The 18,619-nt window shown below is 38.4% G+C and overlaps 1 protein-coding gene and 1 pseudogene across 1 annotated transcript; one reads left to right on the forward strand and one right to left on the reverse strand.

Annotated features, from left to right (window-relative positions):
* Positions 1–368: 368 nt before the first annotated feature.
* Positions 369–1,116, reverse strand: LOC140857736 (uncharacterized; annotated as a pseudogene).
* A 10,156-nt stretch (positions 1,117–11,272) lies between these two features.
* Positions 11,273–16,577, forward strand: LOC140857916 (protein trichome birefringence-like 33). Its single transcript, XM_073257325.1, is given in 8 exon segments — positions 11,273–11,502; positions 14,017–14,234; positions 14,343–14,550; positions 15,044–15,215; positions 15,305–15,406; positions 15,409–15,509; positions 15,596–15,748; positions 16,115–16,577. Coding segments are annotated over 8 exon segments (1,524 nt in total). The 3' UTR covers positions 16,455–16,577.
* The last annotated feature ends 2,042 nt before the right edge of the window (positions 16,578–18,619 follow it).

Genomic DNA, 18,619 nt, shown 5'->3' on the forward strand with positions numbered 1-18,619 from the left:
TATTTTCTAAACTTGTTTCCATGGCATCCAATCACTTAAGATCACAGCAAAGTGTGAATCGTCTCCAAATTGAAGGAGTGTAAAGAGTTAGCTGCTTCCCTCCATCACCACCTCTGTTCTTTGTGAGATCTTCTAATTTCCCAAGGGAAAAGAATTACTGAGCCAGAAAGAACTCCAAGAAAAATAAATCCACGAATGCATAAGCTTTATGTAAAAAATCACAAACTTTAGGACAAATAATATAAAAATTACAATAAAATAATTACTTAGTGAAGGCCAAGTAAAATGATAAAATCCTGTGTCCACAGTGTACGCTAGAACACCACCACCAAACAAAACAAATATATCTAGTTAATAAACTCCTTAACTTCTCATCCGAAGCCAAAACAGAGCACCTCCTTTTTCCTTCTCTGTCCATTAGACCTGGAAGGGCCATGGCCAGTTGCTCATGTCCTCCCCTGCTGCACCTTGGCGCTCCTCTTCATGGCATTGCCGCCACCCTCCCATCAACGTAGGCATAGTACCTCAACACAAAGGCCAATGCCAGAACCACCCACTCCAAGCAAAAGATCACCACTCCAAGTCCCCCAACCATCCTCAGTATCACCACCCCATCATCCTCCCTCACGTAGGACTTCAACCCATCCAGGAGGAAGCTCGACGTCCTGGAGAACACGAGCACGGCCACTGACCCCTGGAAGATGGCCGTCAGGACAGTCGCCACCATGTGAGCGCCGTACCACTTGCTGGAGGTGCTCGCAGTCGAGGCGGCGGCGCAGCCGGAGATGGCACCGACTATGGTGAAGGCATGGAGGAGGATGAGGAGGAGGCCGCAGGCCGAGGGGAGGAGGCGGAGGGAGAGGGTGAGGAAGATGCAGCTCGAGGACGCACCAAGGAGGACGTAGTTGCAGAGGAGGAAGACCTTGTGGGTGCGGTAGTGGGCGAGGGACACGTCGGACAGCGAGGCCGTGACGGAGAGCCCCATGGCTGATTCGAACCCAGAGATGGTTTCAGAGGAATGGGAGAGGAACAGGGTGGAGAGATCTCTTCTTTTGGGGGAGAAAAAATGTCTCGGCTCTGGGAGGAGATTAGTGAGAGAAGGCTGGGAGAGAAGGAAGAGAGAGTAGTGCTGTGAGGGGAAAGGGATGGGCAGCGGTCTTATTTGAAGCTTGAGGGGATGGGAATTCGACCGTTTGGAGGAGGGCGCCGAGTGGGGACGAGTAGCAACGGCTAGTTTTTCAACTTTACTCTCTTCTATTCCTTCTATGCAGCATCCGATGCAGTTATATCGAATCGGCACCGTTAATCTGATGGGGCCGGTAGGGTTTTGTTATCATGGAAATCATAGCCATCGGATAAATAATCAATAGCCAATATCAAACGTAGTTCGAACTGACAGTCTGACACTAGCTTGGATCTCTTTCTTTGGTCCCAAGCCGGTCAATTCCAGTTGCCTTTCCTCTCCCTTCAGGTGTCAACTAGCAGTTACAGTAATAACTTCAGAAATTCTCACCCATTGGCATTAAAAAAAATGTCAGTGAATTCTTTCTCCTTTTCTTAGATTTCTATAATTTTAACCGTAATATATGGTGGTTCTGCCTCTGTGCTGTTTGTCGATATACCGCATGCTATGGCTGATGAACATGCTTTGCTATTCTGGACAGTGGGTTTTGTCTGATTAATATTCGCTGACAGATAGATGCTAACAGTATTTTTTTTGAGAGAACACTACGGATTTTGAGTACCTTGTTTTAGGAGATGCTTCTGATTGTAGCTGAATAGGTAAATAGGTTATTTGCGTTCTTCTTCTGCAACGGGGTTTTTGAGTGTTTAAGTATGAGCTAGGTTTGCTTTGAACGAGTGAACGTAACATCCTTTAGCCATAAGCTGTTTGTTTATATTTCGAACAAGGAAATGTGGAGATTGAAATAGGGCAACCGAATAGAGTCTGAAAAAAATTTCTTAGAATATGGGAAGGAGGGCTGATACTCAAGTTTGTTTCCTTGTTTCAGCAGTTGGTTAGAAGATAAATGAGTACGAAGAATATGCATTTTGCATTTTTCTGTTTCTGTAAGGAAGTATATTAATATGTTATGAATTACTAGAGGGTGGATGCAAAGTGTCTAAAGAAGTTTCAAAGATAAAGGAGTTCTATTTAAACCCTTGATTATACAACAAATACTAAGTCAGCGGAAGGTGGAATTGGTCATGTTATCTATACATTTTTAAACTAAAATCTATAGAATTTATCAAACTTAGAGTTTGTTGAGGGGGGGGGGGGTGTAGTTAGGTTTTTTCTTACATGGTGGCCTTCTAGGTTTCATGGTTAGGCTCCTTACTGCTTGGAAGTTGTTGGGATATACCGACCGACTCCTCTACGCCGACTCACCCTCGGACCTGTCCGACCGATGTCCGACTCTATCGACCGACCCTCTACACCGATTCACCCTCGGACCTGTCCGACCGACGCCCGACTTTACCGACCGGACCGACTGACGACTGCCGACAATAGCTGCCAACAATATCCGACCGAAAGTGTGTCGGCCGAGCGGACCCATACTGTTCCCGACCGGCTAAGCGTCCGAGCTCAAATCACCGACTCACTGTCGGGGGTGGCAGCTGTCGTCCGACTTAAACAAGGCACCAGACCAGCCGACGGTGCCCCTGGGTCATCACCCGACGTCTCGGTAGCCGAATACCGACGTATGGTCGGCCAGCCCTCCCAAATACCGTACGACCGCTATGGGCTGCTGTCCTGTCAAGGACGTGCTGTGTGACCGTCTTGGAGCATTGTCCTGCCAAAGACATGGGTTGATTCTGATAACCCGCGGCGATTTGATAGTCCACGGTGATTTGACAGCCCCCGACGATTTGACAACTCTTCAGTTGTTTGCACCATTAATGGCGGGACCACGCCGCATTCTACTATAAAAGGAGGTAAGGCAACAATCTTGGTAAGCTCTCTGACGCTCCCTCCAGCTCCCCAGCTTTCTCTAGCCCTCTCGAGCTGAGCCTCTGATTTTTCACTGTTGCTTAGTCTCCTCTCTGACTTGACCGTCGGAGGGTTCCCATCGGAGCATCTTCGATTGTGAGGATTTCTCTTACAGGTGCGCGACCTCGGCGATCGAGCGACGGGAGAATTGGCCGCAACAGAAGTTAATTACCTTGGAATTGGCACTATACCATGGAGGTTTGATGTAAAACCATTAGCTAATCACTTCAATGAGAGAAATCTTGGTTGATGAGTTAACTGATTGCTTGTTCAAATGGAGTGGAAGGATGTCAAGGTTGGGTCTGAGTTGCATTGATTGTTAGTTGAGAACATACTGTAAAGTAGTAGTTCCATAGGTATGGATGATAAAGAGACATAAATGAGCTTTACAAAGATAATCATTTTCTGAATAAAAATTTCACTGTTAATTGATTATTAATTGGTTAAATGTGTCCAGAGGTGCATCTAGGCTGTGTATCAACTACAGTGAAAATGGTAAAAGGCGAGCTATAAAAGTATTTTACGACGCTAATAAGCATCGAAAATAAGCTCTACGATGCTTCAAAAAGCGTCGTGAAAGCATCGTCTATGTAAGAGTGGAGACGAAAAGCACGATGCTTTTTAAAAGCATCGTAATATTTTCTAACGATGCTTAAAGCATCGTAAAATTAAATTTTACCGAGCTTTTTAGCATCGTTAATGACAACGCGTCCTCCACTCTACCAAGATGCTTTTCGAAGCGTCGGTAGTTAAGTCACTAACGATGCTTATAAGCATCGTTAATCAGTCTATTAACGATGCTTATAAGCATCGTTAATTTTTTTAACAGAAAAAAAATATATAATTTTATATACAAAAAAAAATACATACATTTCTGTACAAAATTATATCAATTATTCAAACATAAACCTGTACAATCACCACCATTCACACCAAAAGCAAACTTCAATAGCAAATTTAACCAAATCAAAAGATATTATTTTATATAAATAAAAATAAAATACTAATCATCATTACAATCAAGAGTTCAACCTAACTAAAAGCATACAGAAAATATAAGACTACAATAAAAATAAAATGATGTCAATCTGCAGGCGGATGGTCGTCGCTGTCTCCACGTGACGTGTCACCGTCTCGACGGTACCTGATGTGCCAGGAGCCTACAAGAAATATATGAAAAGCTTGATTTGCATATCTATAAATAAAAATATATAGATCATTAAATTAATATAAAAATATATATTTAATAATATGTGTTTACCTGAGATGGCCATACATCTCTAATAAAGATGTAAGCCGATCAATCTGTCCCCTCATGGCCTGCATCTCGGCACGACTCTGTTGCATCTCCTCCATCTCAGCGGTATGACTCTGTCTAATCTCCTGTATCTCCACTCGAGTCTGCGATGCGTGAATCCTGAGCATCTACTGCAGCATGCTGCGTATATTACTAACTTCAGATAACTGAGTGGAGGTGACTCCTACTCCATAACCCCTCACTCGGCTGTAGTGCTCTGTCCCATCAACTCTGTGAACACCTCGGCCTCGATACGAGCTGCTGCGTAGATGCTGCGGACTCGTCGTCATGCTCCATAATGAGAGATGTAGCCCTCTCTGTATTTATTTTGAAAATAAGAGTTATACATTAATAGCTAACAAAATTAAATTAAAATTATTAAAAAAATAAAATATTAATAATCATACATATAAATCTCTCGACTCATCTCGAACAAAAGTACCATCTTGATGAGTATGAGTCATCCGGTAAAACTCCACTTTACCGGGTTCCCTCCCATGCTCATCCACCTACACAAATAATTTTAATTTTAAGCAAACAGTTATAACAATTTAAAAAAATATATGAGTATCATGATACAGATATGATCCACGATACATAATGATATTAGTTATATAAATATTTCAACATAAAAATTAGAAGTTAATTATGAAATTTAAGGAACATACAAACTCCTGTCGGAGTCATGCATAACTCTTCGACCCCGATGTATGAGGAACAGACTGAGCTGCTCGTGCAGCTCTACCAATAGCAGAATAAGTCTGTAAAATAAAGTAAAGAACTTGTTATATGTATAATTATAATATACAATATAAATCAATATTTTTATAAAATATTTAAAAGAAAAGATAATGAGCAGATAATATACCTGTGCCCTCTCGGAGAACCAATAATGAACCAACTCCATCCACTGATGAAGAGGTACATCAGGAGGATAATTCCTAGCAACCTCCTCCTCTGTCATACCTGTCTCATATAGTCCTCTTCAATTGTGCTCTATATTCTTTCCATTTGCGGTTGAGAGACTTCATTACAAAATCATGAGTGGATGGAGGGAGAACAAACTTGCTCTATAAAAAAAAATTAAATAAATAAATTATATAAGTGATTAACAATTAATATACAGTATGAACATCAATTCATTACCTTATAACTCAGAGGAGCTCAACTTTGTATGTTGGAAGCATGTCATTCCATTTTGCATAGCCCAACGGACATAGCTGAGGCCTCCGAGCAACAGTCCCCAAAAATGAAGTCAATAAGCAGGCAGCTTTCTTAATTGACTGACCTAGCTGATTGCACTCTACAATAATTCTCTCGTCCTCACACATCTGCCACACATCTTGTACTACTGTGGTCCGTGTCTGGGGCGTACTCTCTCGGATCCGTCTGCAAAAAATACATAAAAGTAAGATATCATAAATATACATAAAATAAAATAAAAATAAAATTATATGAAAGATAATATATATCTGACGTGTATCTCATCATCTGGCTGATGAACAGGAGGATCGTGCTGTGCTGATGATGAAGAAGGACAGGGCTCGGAATGCTGTGCAGCTGAACTGGCCTCAGACTGCTGTGCTGAAGAAGACGTACCGGCCTCTGTCTGTGAAAACTGGAACTGCACACCAACATATCGTCTCCTGCGACACATGATGTCACCTAGCATTTATATAAATAAAAGTAGAATCAGTTAATATATGGAGTAAAATAACATAATAATTAATAAATTATATACATCATAAATAATTATTATCAGTAACAATCAAGCAGTAGTTTTTTTTCAAATTCTGTCCTAACCAACGTCGTCGTAGCATTTAAATCATCAGCTGGCACAAAATTGTAGGGCATACATTGTGTATAAGTGTCATCGTCATCATCCTCACTTGGTTTCCATATCATATAAGTCTCTAGGTTTTATTTTGATGGCAGTAAATCAATTTTAATCTTTTGCGTCTGTTACATAAAATACTTGACGAGCTTGAGATGAAAAAATAAATGGGTCATCTTCAATAACACACCAGTGTGTATCAACCTTAAAAATTTACAAGTGTAAATCCATTTGCATCTTGTTTCAAACCCCTTGATGAGTTTATGTCTACCCAATCACATCTAAACAATACTACTTTAAATTTTTATAATAATCCAACTCATAGATATCTTTAAGTGCACCATAATAGGATTTTCCATCTGCTTCCATCATAACACCGCTATTCTGTATTTTTCTAAATTTCTTCCATTCTCTAGTATGAAATTTAAAGCCATTAATTATGAAACCGTTATATCTATTCACAATCTTGTTAGGTCCTCGAGCAAGAGCTATTAGTTCATCTGAATTATTTCTCTCCATCATCTTTGATACCTAAAAAAAATGATATGAAGTGCTGTTGAGTTATCTGATATTAAATATGTATCAAAAATTAATGTATCCCACAATTAAATATAAATCACACCTGATTCGAAAGTCACATAGGGAATAACTCGACCAACCATCGTTGTTCAATCCTTGCATTAGGACGAATGTTATGATTGGCTCGTCTCTGATAAATTAAAAATTCACTGTATAAAATATAAATATATATTTAGAATATTATATCTAATATAAAATTTAAATATTGATGTCATGCCTTAAATATACTAACCTGCGATGGTCAGATATTATATCACTATGAAGTAACACATAACGATGTGCTTGTGCTAAGATTTTTGATCAAGTACAATACTTTCAGCTCTTCCCAAAAATTTTAATAGTTGAGAATTATACAATTCTACATTCTCCACAAAGTCATTATGCCGTTGAGGTCGACTAAAAATAGTCTCTACATCTGGAAGATATCTTGAACAAAATGTCAAACATTCATCAGCAATATATCCTTCAGCAATCAAGCCCTCGGATAGGCTCTATTTCGCACATAATCTTTAAGACGCACAAGATACCTTCAAGAATTAAATATTTATTAAAATATCAGTATGCTATTATTTCTAATAAAATTATCAAAAGATTTAAGGTTTGCAATAATACCTCTCAATAGGATACATCCATCTATAATGTACCGGTCCATCAACTTTAACTTCTGAAGCTAGGTGAATGAGCAGATGTACCATAATAGTAAAAAATCTAGGAGAAAAATTTTTTCCATCTGGCAAAGTGTAATTGCAATATCGGACTCTAACTGATCAAGTTCTCGAGGATCAATAACTTTTGAACATAATGCCTTAAAGAATGACAAAAATACATTGCAACAACTTGTTTCGACAATACGATCTTAAAGCTATTGGAAAGATATCTTGCATCAATATGTGACCATCATGACTTTTAAGATTTGAAAGTTTTTGATCCTTTAGATGCACACATCGTGAAATATTTAATGCATATCCATCAGGTACCTTGATACTTTTCAAAACTCCAAAAAATTATCCTTTTCTCGAGCAGACATTGTGTAATATGCAGGAGACACATAAATTCTATCATTAGCAAGCATTTTAGGATGAAGCTCCTGTCGGATACCTATTTCTTTTAAATCAAGAGTGCCTTCATGTTATCTTTGCTCTTTCCATCAAGGTTTAAAAATGTTCCAAGTAAATTATCACAAATATTCTTCTCTATATGCATGACATCAAAATTGTGCCGAATAAGATTATGTTTCCAATAAGGTAAGTCAAAAAAGATACTTCATTTTTTTCATAAATATTTACTGGGCTGTTGTGTAGATGCTATCTGTGTGTCTTCCTTATTTTCATCCTCGAAATAATTATCTGGATCTTGAAACACCTCTGCATCTATAGTACTGATATTGACTTCCTCTGGTAACCTTCGTGCATTAAGCTTTCAACATCATCCCTTCCTCTTTTTTTAGAGGACTTTGAGTGCTTACCATAGCTGTAATTGATGCCATCCATTTGTCTATGAACATCAGTTTCAGAAGGTGGAATAGGGCACATCCCAATTCTATAGTACCATCAAACAAATCTTTTTGAAATCGAAATGGATGATTTGCTTCCAACCATCGACGATGTCCCATGTAACAAAATTTACCTCCATGTTTTAACCAAATTGAATGTGTTGAATCTCCACAACAAGGACATGCGACCCGTCCCTTTGTACTCCAGTCAGATAAATTGCATATGCTGAAAATCATTAATAGTCCATAACAAAGCTACCCGTAGTTAAAATGTTTGGCCGTTGGAAGCATCAAATCATCAATATCCTCCCACAACTATTTTAATTCCTCTATTAAAGGCTGTAGGAAAATATCAATATCATTGCTGGACCCTTATCTCCTGGAATAACCATTGACAAGATAAGTGATGATTGTTTCATGCACATCCACGGTGGCAAATTGTAAGGTATCAAAATGACTGGTTAAGTACTGTAGGTAGAACTCAGATCCAAATGGATTGAAGTCATCAGAAGCTAAGCCAAACCTAACACTGCGAACATCAGAGGCAAAATCAGGATGCCTATCATCAAATGCTTTCCATTGAAGACTATCTGCTGGATGTCTCAACATTCCATCCTTTGTACATCCTTCATCATGCCATCTCATTGATGAAGCTATTTTTGATGATGCATAAATCTTTTTCAATTTAGGTATAAGTAAAAAGTAACGCAATACCTTTGCCGGTTTCTTTTTACTCCGCATTGCATCCAATTCATTCAGTACATCGTCTCGATCTTCTTTTTGTATTATCCATCTTGAAGATCCACATACATTGCATGACTCTTGATTAGCATTTTCACCCCGATATAACATACAATCTTTCGAACAACTATGAATCTTTTCGTATCCAAGATCCAATTCCTTTACTACTTTCTTGGCTTCATAATACGATGGTGGTAAACGAGTGCTTTCTGAAAATGCATCCTTTAATAACTTGAGCAGCATGGTAAAACTCTTCCCAGACCATCCATTCAAATATTTTAAATGGAATAAATATACAAGAAAAAAAATCTTAAAAAATTTCATACAATCCAGATATAATTCTTCATCTGCATCTTTCATTAAGGTGTGATAACGAGCTGTCTCATCATTAGATGTATGTATAGGCTCCTCAACATGCATACGTTCCATATGCGTACATCCATCAAACATCCCAACTGTTTCTTGTATACTACTGGATTTCTTAAATTTTGAACACCAATCCAAAAGCATCTGTGATCAAACCCTTTATATCATCATCTCTTGCAGAATTGTCTTGTAGGCTAGTGGATCCAAAATGAGTCAGGGGTTGGTTACATGATGATGCAACATAGATTTTTCATGAAAAATTCAGTCGGTATAACTTCTTAAAAAATCATTCCATACCAAATGTTCTTCAATAATTTGTGGATGTAAAGAAGAACTATTTACACATTTCCGACATGGACATAAAATCTTTCCATTCAATCTACTTTTCTCCATACCAAATTTAATGAAGTCATAAACTCCATCTAAATATTCTTTACTATTTTTTGATTTATTTATCCAACTTTTGTCCATTGTAGGATAAAAATGATTGAACTTGCAACTTATCTAAAAATAAAAAAAATTATACAATCTATATTAATGCAATGAGTAAAAAATATCAGTCATTTCATAAAATTCAAAAAAATAATAGCTATTGTAGTTCATTATATAACTTGAAGACTCAAAAATACATCTAGATATGATATGGTTTACATAGTAAATGCTTGCTATCATCAACTAATAGGTAAAGAAGGTCCTATCCCATTCAGAAAATATATTAATTCTATAGGTCAATTACAGTAATCAAATGATATACAACAAGAGCCAAAAAAAATTTGGCAGTATTTTTCTTTAGTTCTCCGTATAGGGAGAACAAAAGAAAAATACCATCGAAATTTTTTTCGAACCCTCAGCATACCATTTGATTATTGTAATGACCTATAGAATTACTCACATTTTCTAAACTGTCCATACTGGACAATCAATTGACCAATGTACATAATTTTTTTATCCGTACAAAAATAAATAAATGTATGGATACAATAAAATATATACATTAATCAAAAATGGGTCTATAGTTCTATGCAATGTAATTTTTTTAAAATTAATTCATAATTAACATTGCTGGCATCTTTCATCGGCCTGAGCGCGTAGGGCTGGATGCCTTCGGTGCCAATGGGACCAAAGACCCGAGCGCGCAAGGCGAGACCCAAGTCTCATGCATGTTAATTAAATATTGTGCACTGTGTCATAAACTTTTAACAACTAAATTAGATAATTATTCGATGGCAACCAAATAATAAAAAATCAACAAAATAAACCCTTAGGATTAGCATGCATCCTAACCAAGTCATTCAAAATTCTCATATATAATAAAACAAACAATCTCTTTCCCAAAGTCAGTCTAGCCATCAAAAGCTAAGGCATCACAATTAAATCTAGAAATAATTAACAAAAATAATTAAAATATTATCTAAATTCTCTAACTACTACGTACACTTCCAAATAATACCATACACGAGAATAATCTTCCAATCTAAAAAATAAAATATTATTAGAAAAATAATTACTTACAGTGGACAATAATACGAGAAAATACTGGATGATATTATTTTCGTCAAATACCTGCATTCAATAAAAAAATATGACAGTCAATAATTAATATATATTTTATCTATTTTAAATTATCCAAAATATATTTAAAAAAATTTAAATTATATACAAAGGTCGAGAGTGAGGGGAGGAGGAGCACCGGTAGCTGGAAGGGAGGCGGTGCGGTCGGGGAGCAAGGGGGCCAAGGAGCACGGCCCGTTGGGAGGGCCAGGGATGGGTGTCGGAGGCCGGGGAGGGAGGACAGGGGGGCCACCTATCGACTGGGTCGGTGGCCGGGCCGGGGGACAGTGGGGTGCAGCGTCGGGGATGGGATGTCGGAGGCCGGGGAGGGAGGACAGGGGGACCACCTGTCAGCTGGGTCGGTGGTCGGGCCGGGGGGGCGGGGGGTAGGGGCAGTGGGGTACGGCGTCGGGGAGGGGGATGGTGGGATGCGGCCGGGTCGGGGATGGGGACCGGGGGGGTCTTTTGGGCCTGCGAAGACAGCCGCCGGGAGGGGGGAGGGGAGGAGGGCCGGTGGAATGGCTTCGAGGAGGACGGACGGCGTACGACGTGGATGGCACGGGTGCGGCGTGGACGGATGCAGTAGCAGAGGGGAGTGACGGATGGTGGTGCGGCGTGGACGGCGGGTGCGGCACGGAAGTGGAGAATCGGTGAAGATGGGGGCGGGAGGGGATTAGGTACGAGAAAGGAGGAATGGGTGGGAGGGGGCGACGGCAGATAGATTAGGGCATGGAGAATGGGGGTCGGATTAAGCGAACCTAATGACGCTTTTTAGCATCATTAAATAATGATGCAAAAAAGCGTTGGCATTTTTTTATTTAACGACGCTTTTGCTAAAAGCGTCGGCGTTGACAATACTGAAATTTTACGATGCTTTTAAGTGTCGTTGAAAACACGACACTTTTTAAAAGCATCGGCATGTCAGCGCAACCTGCCGACGCTTTCAAAAGCGTCGGCAAAAAATGATGGTTAATTCTCTTTTTTACTGTAGTGATTGCAACTCGTCAGATCCAAGTAGCCTCGATCCTCTTAACTGGGGTGGGTCTGTACATCTCGGCAAGCTTCCTAGTCGGTAGTCTAAGGCAATAAGATCGGCCCCAAACCCTTAAGTCTTGACTCTGATGGATAGGGATCGGGATAGATAAGATCCTATCAGCAAACTGACCTCCAAATAGACGAGTGATAACCTGAGTCCTCTAGCCTCTAGCATCCTTAGTGATCAGCTCATAAACCAGCCAGTCATCCTGCAACTCTGTGCTGACGAAGGTCGGCCAACGTGCAAGAGGAGGTCGAAGATCCAGACATCATGGCTCACATCAACCGAACTAAGTCTTTTTTAAAAAGGCCATGATGGCAAAGAGTAAATTAGAATTTAGATGCAGCCCACCAATATTTAAGTATGCATTGGGAAACAATGAAGATAAATTATCACTCTCTAGTATAATGTACTCAACACAATAAGAGTAAGAAGAAATTAAACTTTAGCTCCCATATAGTCTAACACAAAATTATAAACCTGCTCAATTTCTAGCCATCATTTTACTTCAATTGATAGAAATAAATAAATCCCATAAAATCAAATCTGGGGGCAAGTCACGGGCATGTAAAATAGTGGATGAGAACACAAATAGAGTCCAATTTTAATAGCTTAAGCACACTACAATCCAAGTTTAGTAAAAGCTTTTAATATCTTTTGAAGATGTTTAACTTCCCAATATTAGTTGGCATATAAGATGAAAGCCACAAGCAATGTAATGTAGGATTTTGCTAAGTTGATGTCTTTAGGACCCCTCCTTCTGCACATATTTAATGAACTTCTTTTTTCTTTCGTATTCTTACTGGGTTTAGGTTGGGTTGAGCATAAGATATAAATTAATGTAGAAAACTAAGCGAATTGGGTCGGATTGGATTAGATCAAAATTAAGTAAACCTAAAACTGATCCGAAAAATAGAGCTGGTCTAATTTTAGAACCTAACTTGGCCTTATAGGTCCTTAAAATAGTTTTAATTAGGTATTAGTGGGTCACCAGTCAATCCGACGCATTAGCAACCTTAAATGCGTCATACATGTCATCATAGACAATAGATAATCATCCGACGCAAAATCAAAAATCACCATACTTAATTTAAAAATATATACATATATACAGGTTATCTCTTTCAGTTTCAGATTTAAGTACCGCGAACACCAGTTCACTCCCTAATTTATGAACTCGGAGATAAGATATTTTGCTCAATATCTTCTAATAATTGCTCCTCTATATAATCAAATCTAAGTATAAAAATAATAGACTATGGTGGAAAATTATGGTATATGACTGAATATTAAAGATCCAAGATCCTTCATAGGATCAATCAGTTGATTTGAGTGGGTTTATCCAGATATCCAGACCTTATTGATCCACAAGGCATCCGGAGAGAGAAAGGAAGAAAGTGGAGAGATAGATAGTGAAGAAGAGAGTTAAAGTGAAGAGAGAGAATAAGGAAGAGTGTGTCAAGAATATATATATATATATATATATAATATATATATATATATATATATATGAGGTTTTCTGGTTGATTGAAGGAAAACTAAGCTCGAAATCGTCAGCGATTGATCGGAGTTCGTGAGCGAGATGCACAGAGATAAGAAGGGATAGCTTTTAGGTGAAATCCTTGGGTCTCGCCGGAGTCCAGCGTGCCCTAGGAATCCCTTCTTCCCTACGGAATCGGAGAAGGCATCGATCGGACGGACTTCCACCGGAAGTGGAAGTCTTCTATTCCGCCTCACGGCCAGGCTTTGGAATTTCCGATCTTGCAGTAAAATCTGCAGTCTCATGGCCGGTCAATGGACCGGGCCTTTACAATTATGGCACGAGATGACTGACTATGAATATTTGTATTATATAGACTTATGGTATCGGATGGCCATGCTAACCGTTATTTGTTTCTCAAAATCTCGATCGCTTTCCATCTCTGTGCAATAATTATAGCTGTGATTTCCTTTAATTTTTGTACGACAGCTATGGTATTTATTACTTCGTATTTTATTCTTATTCAGTCCCCGACAATTTAGTGATTATAATTACGATTCACACACACAATGGAGAGTTCGGTGAGATTGTCTTTTCCAAACAATAATTCAACGTTCTCTGGTCTTCCAACTAATTCCCGTCTAAAAGTTCAGATGATGAAGTCTCTTCCTTATCCTCTCCCTTCTCGTCCTCCTCTTCCTGTAAAAAGAGCTCCATCACCTTCTATCTTATTATCCTATTCCTCATCATCTATCTAGCTATATTCTATGAAGAGGAGTTGACGTATCTCTTCAAGCAATCAATTCCCAAGTCACAAGAGCTCGAAATCTCGGAACGACCGCAGGAACCCATATCACCGCCACAAGGTTTGAAGCCCGTCTCGGAACGACAACAACAACTTACAATATCACCACAAGGTTTGAAGAATAACTTCGAGTTGGGGTGGTGCTAAATCAAATAACCATTGATTACAGGAGATGTCCTCCCGTTTGCCGTGGGGAGGACGGAGGAGGGATGCGATGTGTTCAAGGGCATGTGGGCCTACGACGAGGTCTCAAGGCCTTCCTACGCTGAGGATGACTGCCCTTTCATGGAGCCTAAGCTGAAGTGCCAAGCCAATGGGAGGCCCGACAAGGCATACCAGAACTGGAGATGGCAGCCTCATGGCTGTTCCCTTCCAAGGTACGTGTCGCATTCACAGAACTTAATTCCAAGGTACATCTTCCTTGGTAGACCAAAAAGATATAAAATTTTTTTTTTTTCTTATAAAACATGTAAAATATAACAGGTCACTACATACCAATAGTTTCATATGATCGGTTCCTCATAAAATATATACCATGAATTCTGTAATGACCGCAGCGAGGAACTGTAGGCAAATCCCCTCCGTTTGTTGGTATTGAATAGAAAACCAGCACCTTCCCTTTACCCCATATATATATATATATATAAAGTATTGCAACTTTTGTATCTAAATTAATATGATACTTCCTGAGGTAGGTTTTTCCAAACTCCTTTGCATAAAAAAAGGTCACTATAATGATCTGCTATAATGAAGACAACAGATATTATTTGCATTTATGCACCCATATAGAGACATATTTACATAGTAGAAATTGAATTATATTCAACAATCTTAGCTCTTGTATTCACGAATTCTAATCACAAATTACAGCTTCAATGCCACCTTTATGCTCGAAAGACTCCGAGGGAAGCGAATGCTGTTCGTGGGAGACTCCTTGACCAAGGGTCAATTCGTCTCCATGCTGTGCCTCCTACGTGGTTCAATCCCCAGACACTCCAGTCACCACAAATTCTATCAATCCCATAGCATCTTTGCTGCTCCGGTAATTTTTATATATATTTTAACCAAAGCTTTGGAATTGGAAGAATTATGTTGCACCTAAAAAGACTAATTATCATTCTATATCCATAGGAATATAATGCTACGATTGAGTTCTACTGGGCACCATTCCTCGTCACATCAAACTGTGATAATGCCACTTCTCACAAGGGGCTTGATAGAATAGTACACGAATATTCGGATCACTTGAAAGGCATGCTCAGCATTGGAAGGGAGTCGATATTTTGGTCTTCAACACATACGCATGGTGGCAACCAGGAAAAATGATGAAGATAGTGTAACTTAATTCTCAATCCATCAACTTCATGCCTCCTCTAATTTTCTAGCTACTTAGCTTCATCAAAACATATGCATTGTTCGCAGACGACGGTCTTGGGGAAAGAAGTACATCAGGTGGATGAAAGCCGAGGATGGCTATCGGCTTGTGCTGAAGAGCATGGTGAGCTGGTTGGAGAACAACATAGATCCCCAGAAGACTAGGGTCTTCTTCACAACCATGTCAGCGACTCATTTTAGGTAAGCAATTTCCCTATCTGTAGTTATTACTGTTACCATACTCCTCAAAGTCCAGAGTCTGAGCTGCATTTAGTTTGACATATAGGCCTAATTCTGTCCATCTAACGTAATATAATATAATCTAATGCACTTAGTTTTTTTTTCACTGATTTTTTTCAACATATAAGAATAGCAAATCATTAGCATTGGAAAACTTAAAGACTCTATCAACTTCCACGTTTCCTGTTGTAAATAGGGGGTAGTATCCTACTTCATTAGCACTCCAAAAAAATATTTGCAACGTTGAACAGAGTAGTCATTCATTCAATAACTCGAACAAATCTATTTTCCATGGTTCATTCAATATCTAATCTAGAAAGATGACAGGAGTGCCGAGTGGGGAGGGAAGCGAGATGGTAATTGCTATGGTGAAACGACTCCCATTTTGGATCCAACATATTGGGGCTCTGGTTCGAGCAAAAGCATAATGAAGGTGGTAGGAGAAGTATTAGGTGCATCAAAGACTCCCATCACCATCATCAACGTCACCCAGCTCTCGGAATACCGGAAGGATGCACACCTCTCAATCTATAGATTGCAGCCGTACGACTTAACTCAAAAGCGACCGGCAAAATCGGATGGCTATGCTGACTGCAACCACTGGTGCTTGCCTGGCCTCCAGGATACTTGGAATGAACTCTTGTATGCAAAGCTCCTCTTTCCGTAGCAGCATTGGTTTACGAGGGTTTCAGTTCATATTCTTTAACGAATTTGTTTCTCTCTTATCTACTCGGTTTTTTCGTTTTGGCTAAGGATTTTGATATTACGTTGTTTTATTTGATGCATAATTTAAATTTCATGAGTGCTAGCTACTTTGATATTGAAATAAGCAACCAAAAAAAAAAAATTATAATAAGCAACCAAGCTTTAAATTAAACTCGCGTCAAGTTATAGTTCAAGTTTGAATTGAGCTTCATTAAAGCTTTAATTGAATTTAGCTTAATCTAGGATTATCAAGCTGCTTAATTTGGCACATGTTCAGTTTAGTTTGAAATCAAGCTTGAATTCAAATTGAAATAATAGTAAACAAATCAAGCTTGGTTCAAATTCGAAGCTTAAAATTAAATTCGAAGCTTAAAATTAATTTCAAACCCAATTTTATTAGACGCAAGCGTGATCAAGCTCAGTTACACTTCTAATTAAGATAGATGTTGGAACCTTCAAAGGGTTTTTTGGGTTGTCTTTTGATGCATATCTTCTTATAAGAGAAGCTTTGGCTCACCCTCTTCATTCGTTCCCTCAATGAAATTGTCCTTTATTTTTTCGACATTGGTTACTCAAATAAAAGAAACATTGGAACTATAGCTAAATAGCTGAAGTTAATGATTAAAAGAGATCCAAGCAAATCTAAATCTTTTTTTAATTCGACCTATACTTGAATCTTAGACCCAAACCCAGTTTAATTTAGATTTGTGTGAAGTCGTACGTGCATATGTGATAGGATAAGGCCAGTTTGAAAGCTTGGCAAATGGATGGCCCTATCTCCTCCTTTTATAACGATAAGAGTTAGCACCATTTCATCAAGAGAATCGAAAATTTTCAAATTATCTTCAATGGACCCGTTGTAGGAGTATAGTCGTCTCTTGGCTCATCATTGTGATGTCTCCATATATACTATTATGGAATACTAGCCCTTGTTATGGAATGTACTTTTATGACATGCAATGATTACCATAGGATATATTATTATGGCATAAGATGACGAACATGGAATATTCCTATTATACCATATGATGGCTATGCTAACCCTTATTTGTTTCTCAAAATATCTTGATTTCTTTCCGTCTTTGTATAATTATTGCAGTAATGATTTCCTCTATTTTTGTACGACAACTAGAAATATTTATTACTTATTTTTATTTTATTTTTATTCAGCTCCCATGAATTTAGAGATTATGATCATGACACATGATTCATGCATACAATGGAAGGTTCGCTCAATGAAATGGTCATTGATTTGTTTCAACATTGATTGCTCAAATTCCTTACAAAAAACATTGTTTGCTCAAATAAAAGAAAAATTGGAACTATATCTTAATTGCGTTAACTAATGATGACAAGAGGCCCAATCTAATCCAAGTCTTCTTTAATTGGACGTATACTTGAATCTTGGACCAAAAGCTAGATTAATTTGGACTTTTGTCAAGTCGGATGTAGATATGGATTACAAAATGGATTTGGGTCAGTTTCATGAAATCTTGGCAGTGGATGCCTCATCTCCATTTTTTTTGGTAAATCAGGGGATCTATTTGTAGATGAGTTTTTACGTAGGAAATCTGGAAAAAGGAAGACCATGAGATATGAAAACGAAAGGATGTAACGATTAGCACCATTTTATCAGGAGAATCAAAAATTTTCTCATAAATCATATAAATATTTCTAAATGCATTACAGTTCGCAAGCTCACCGGATCAAGTTGATGAACTCCGACATTGCTGAAGTGCATGAACTGTTCAAGAAGAAAGATACTACCAATTATGCAAATATATTGATTAAAATTTGCGGCTTGGAGTCCCATAATAAGCTGCTAGCCTACGTTATAGCTAGAAGATAATATTTACAAAGAACAGAATCAATTCAGCCAAAGGCCCAATGAATAAGATCAAAGCATCACAAACTCATAAGCCCAATGAAACAGCACGGCGAGAATCTATAATAGTTCAAATGCACATGTTAGTTAGAGGTAGCATTGCTAAATTAGTGTCTCAACCTCGCTACCTAATTCAATGTCCTATTCAACTGTCCCGAATCTTTTAGAAATTTATGTGCTAAAAATTCCTCACTAGAAAATATCCTCTTTTTTTTTTTTTTTTGCCCTAACAAATAATCCTA

Source organism: Elaeis guineensis, chromosome 5 (genome assembly GCF_000442705.2).
Source record: "Elaeis guineensis isolate ETL-2024a chromosome 5, EG11, whole genome shotgun sequence".
NCBI classification, from domain to species: Eukaryota; Viridiplantae; Streptophyta; class Magnoliopsida; order Arecales; family Arecaceae; genus Elaeis; species Elaeis guineensis.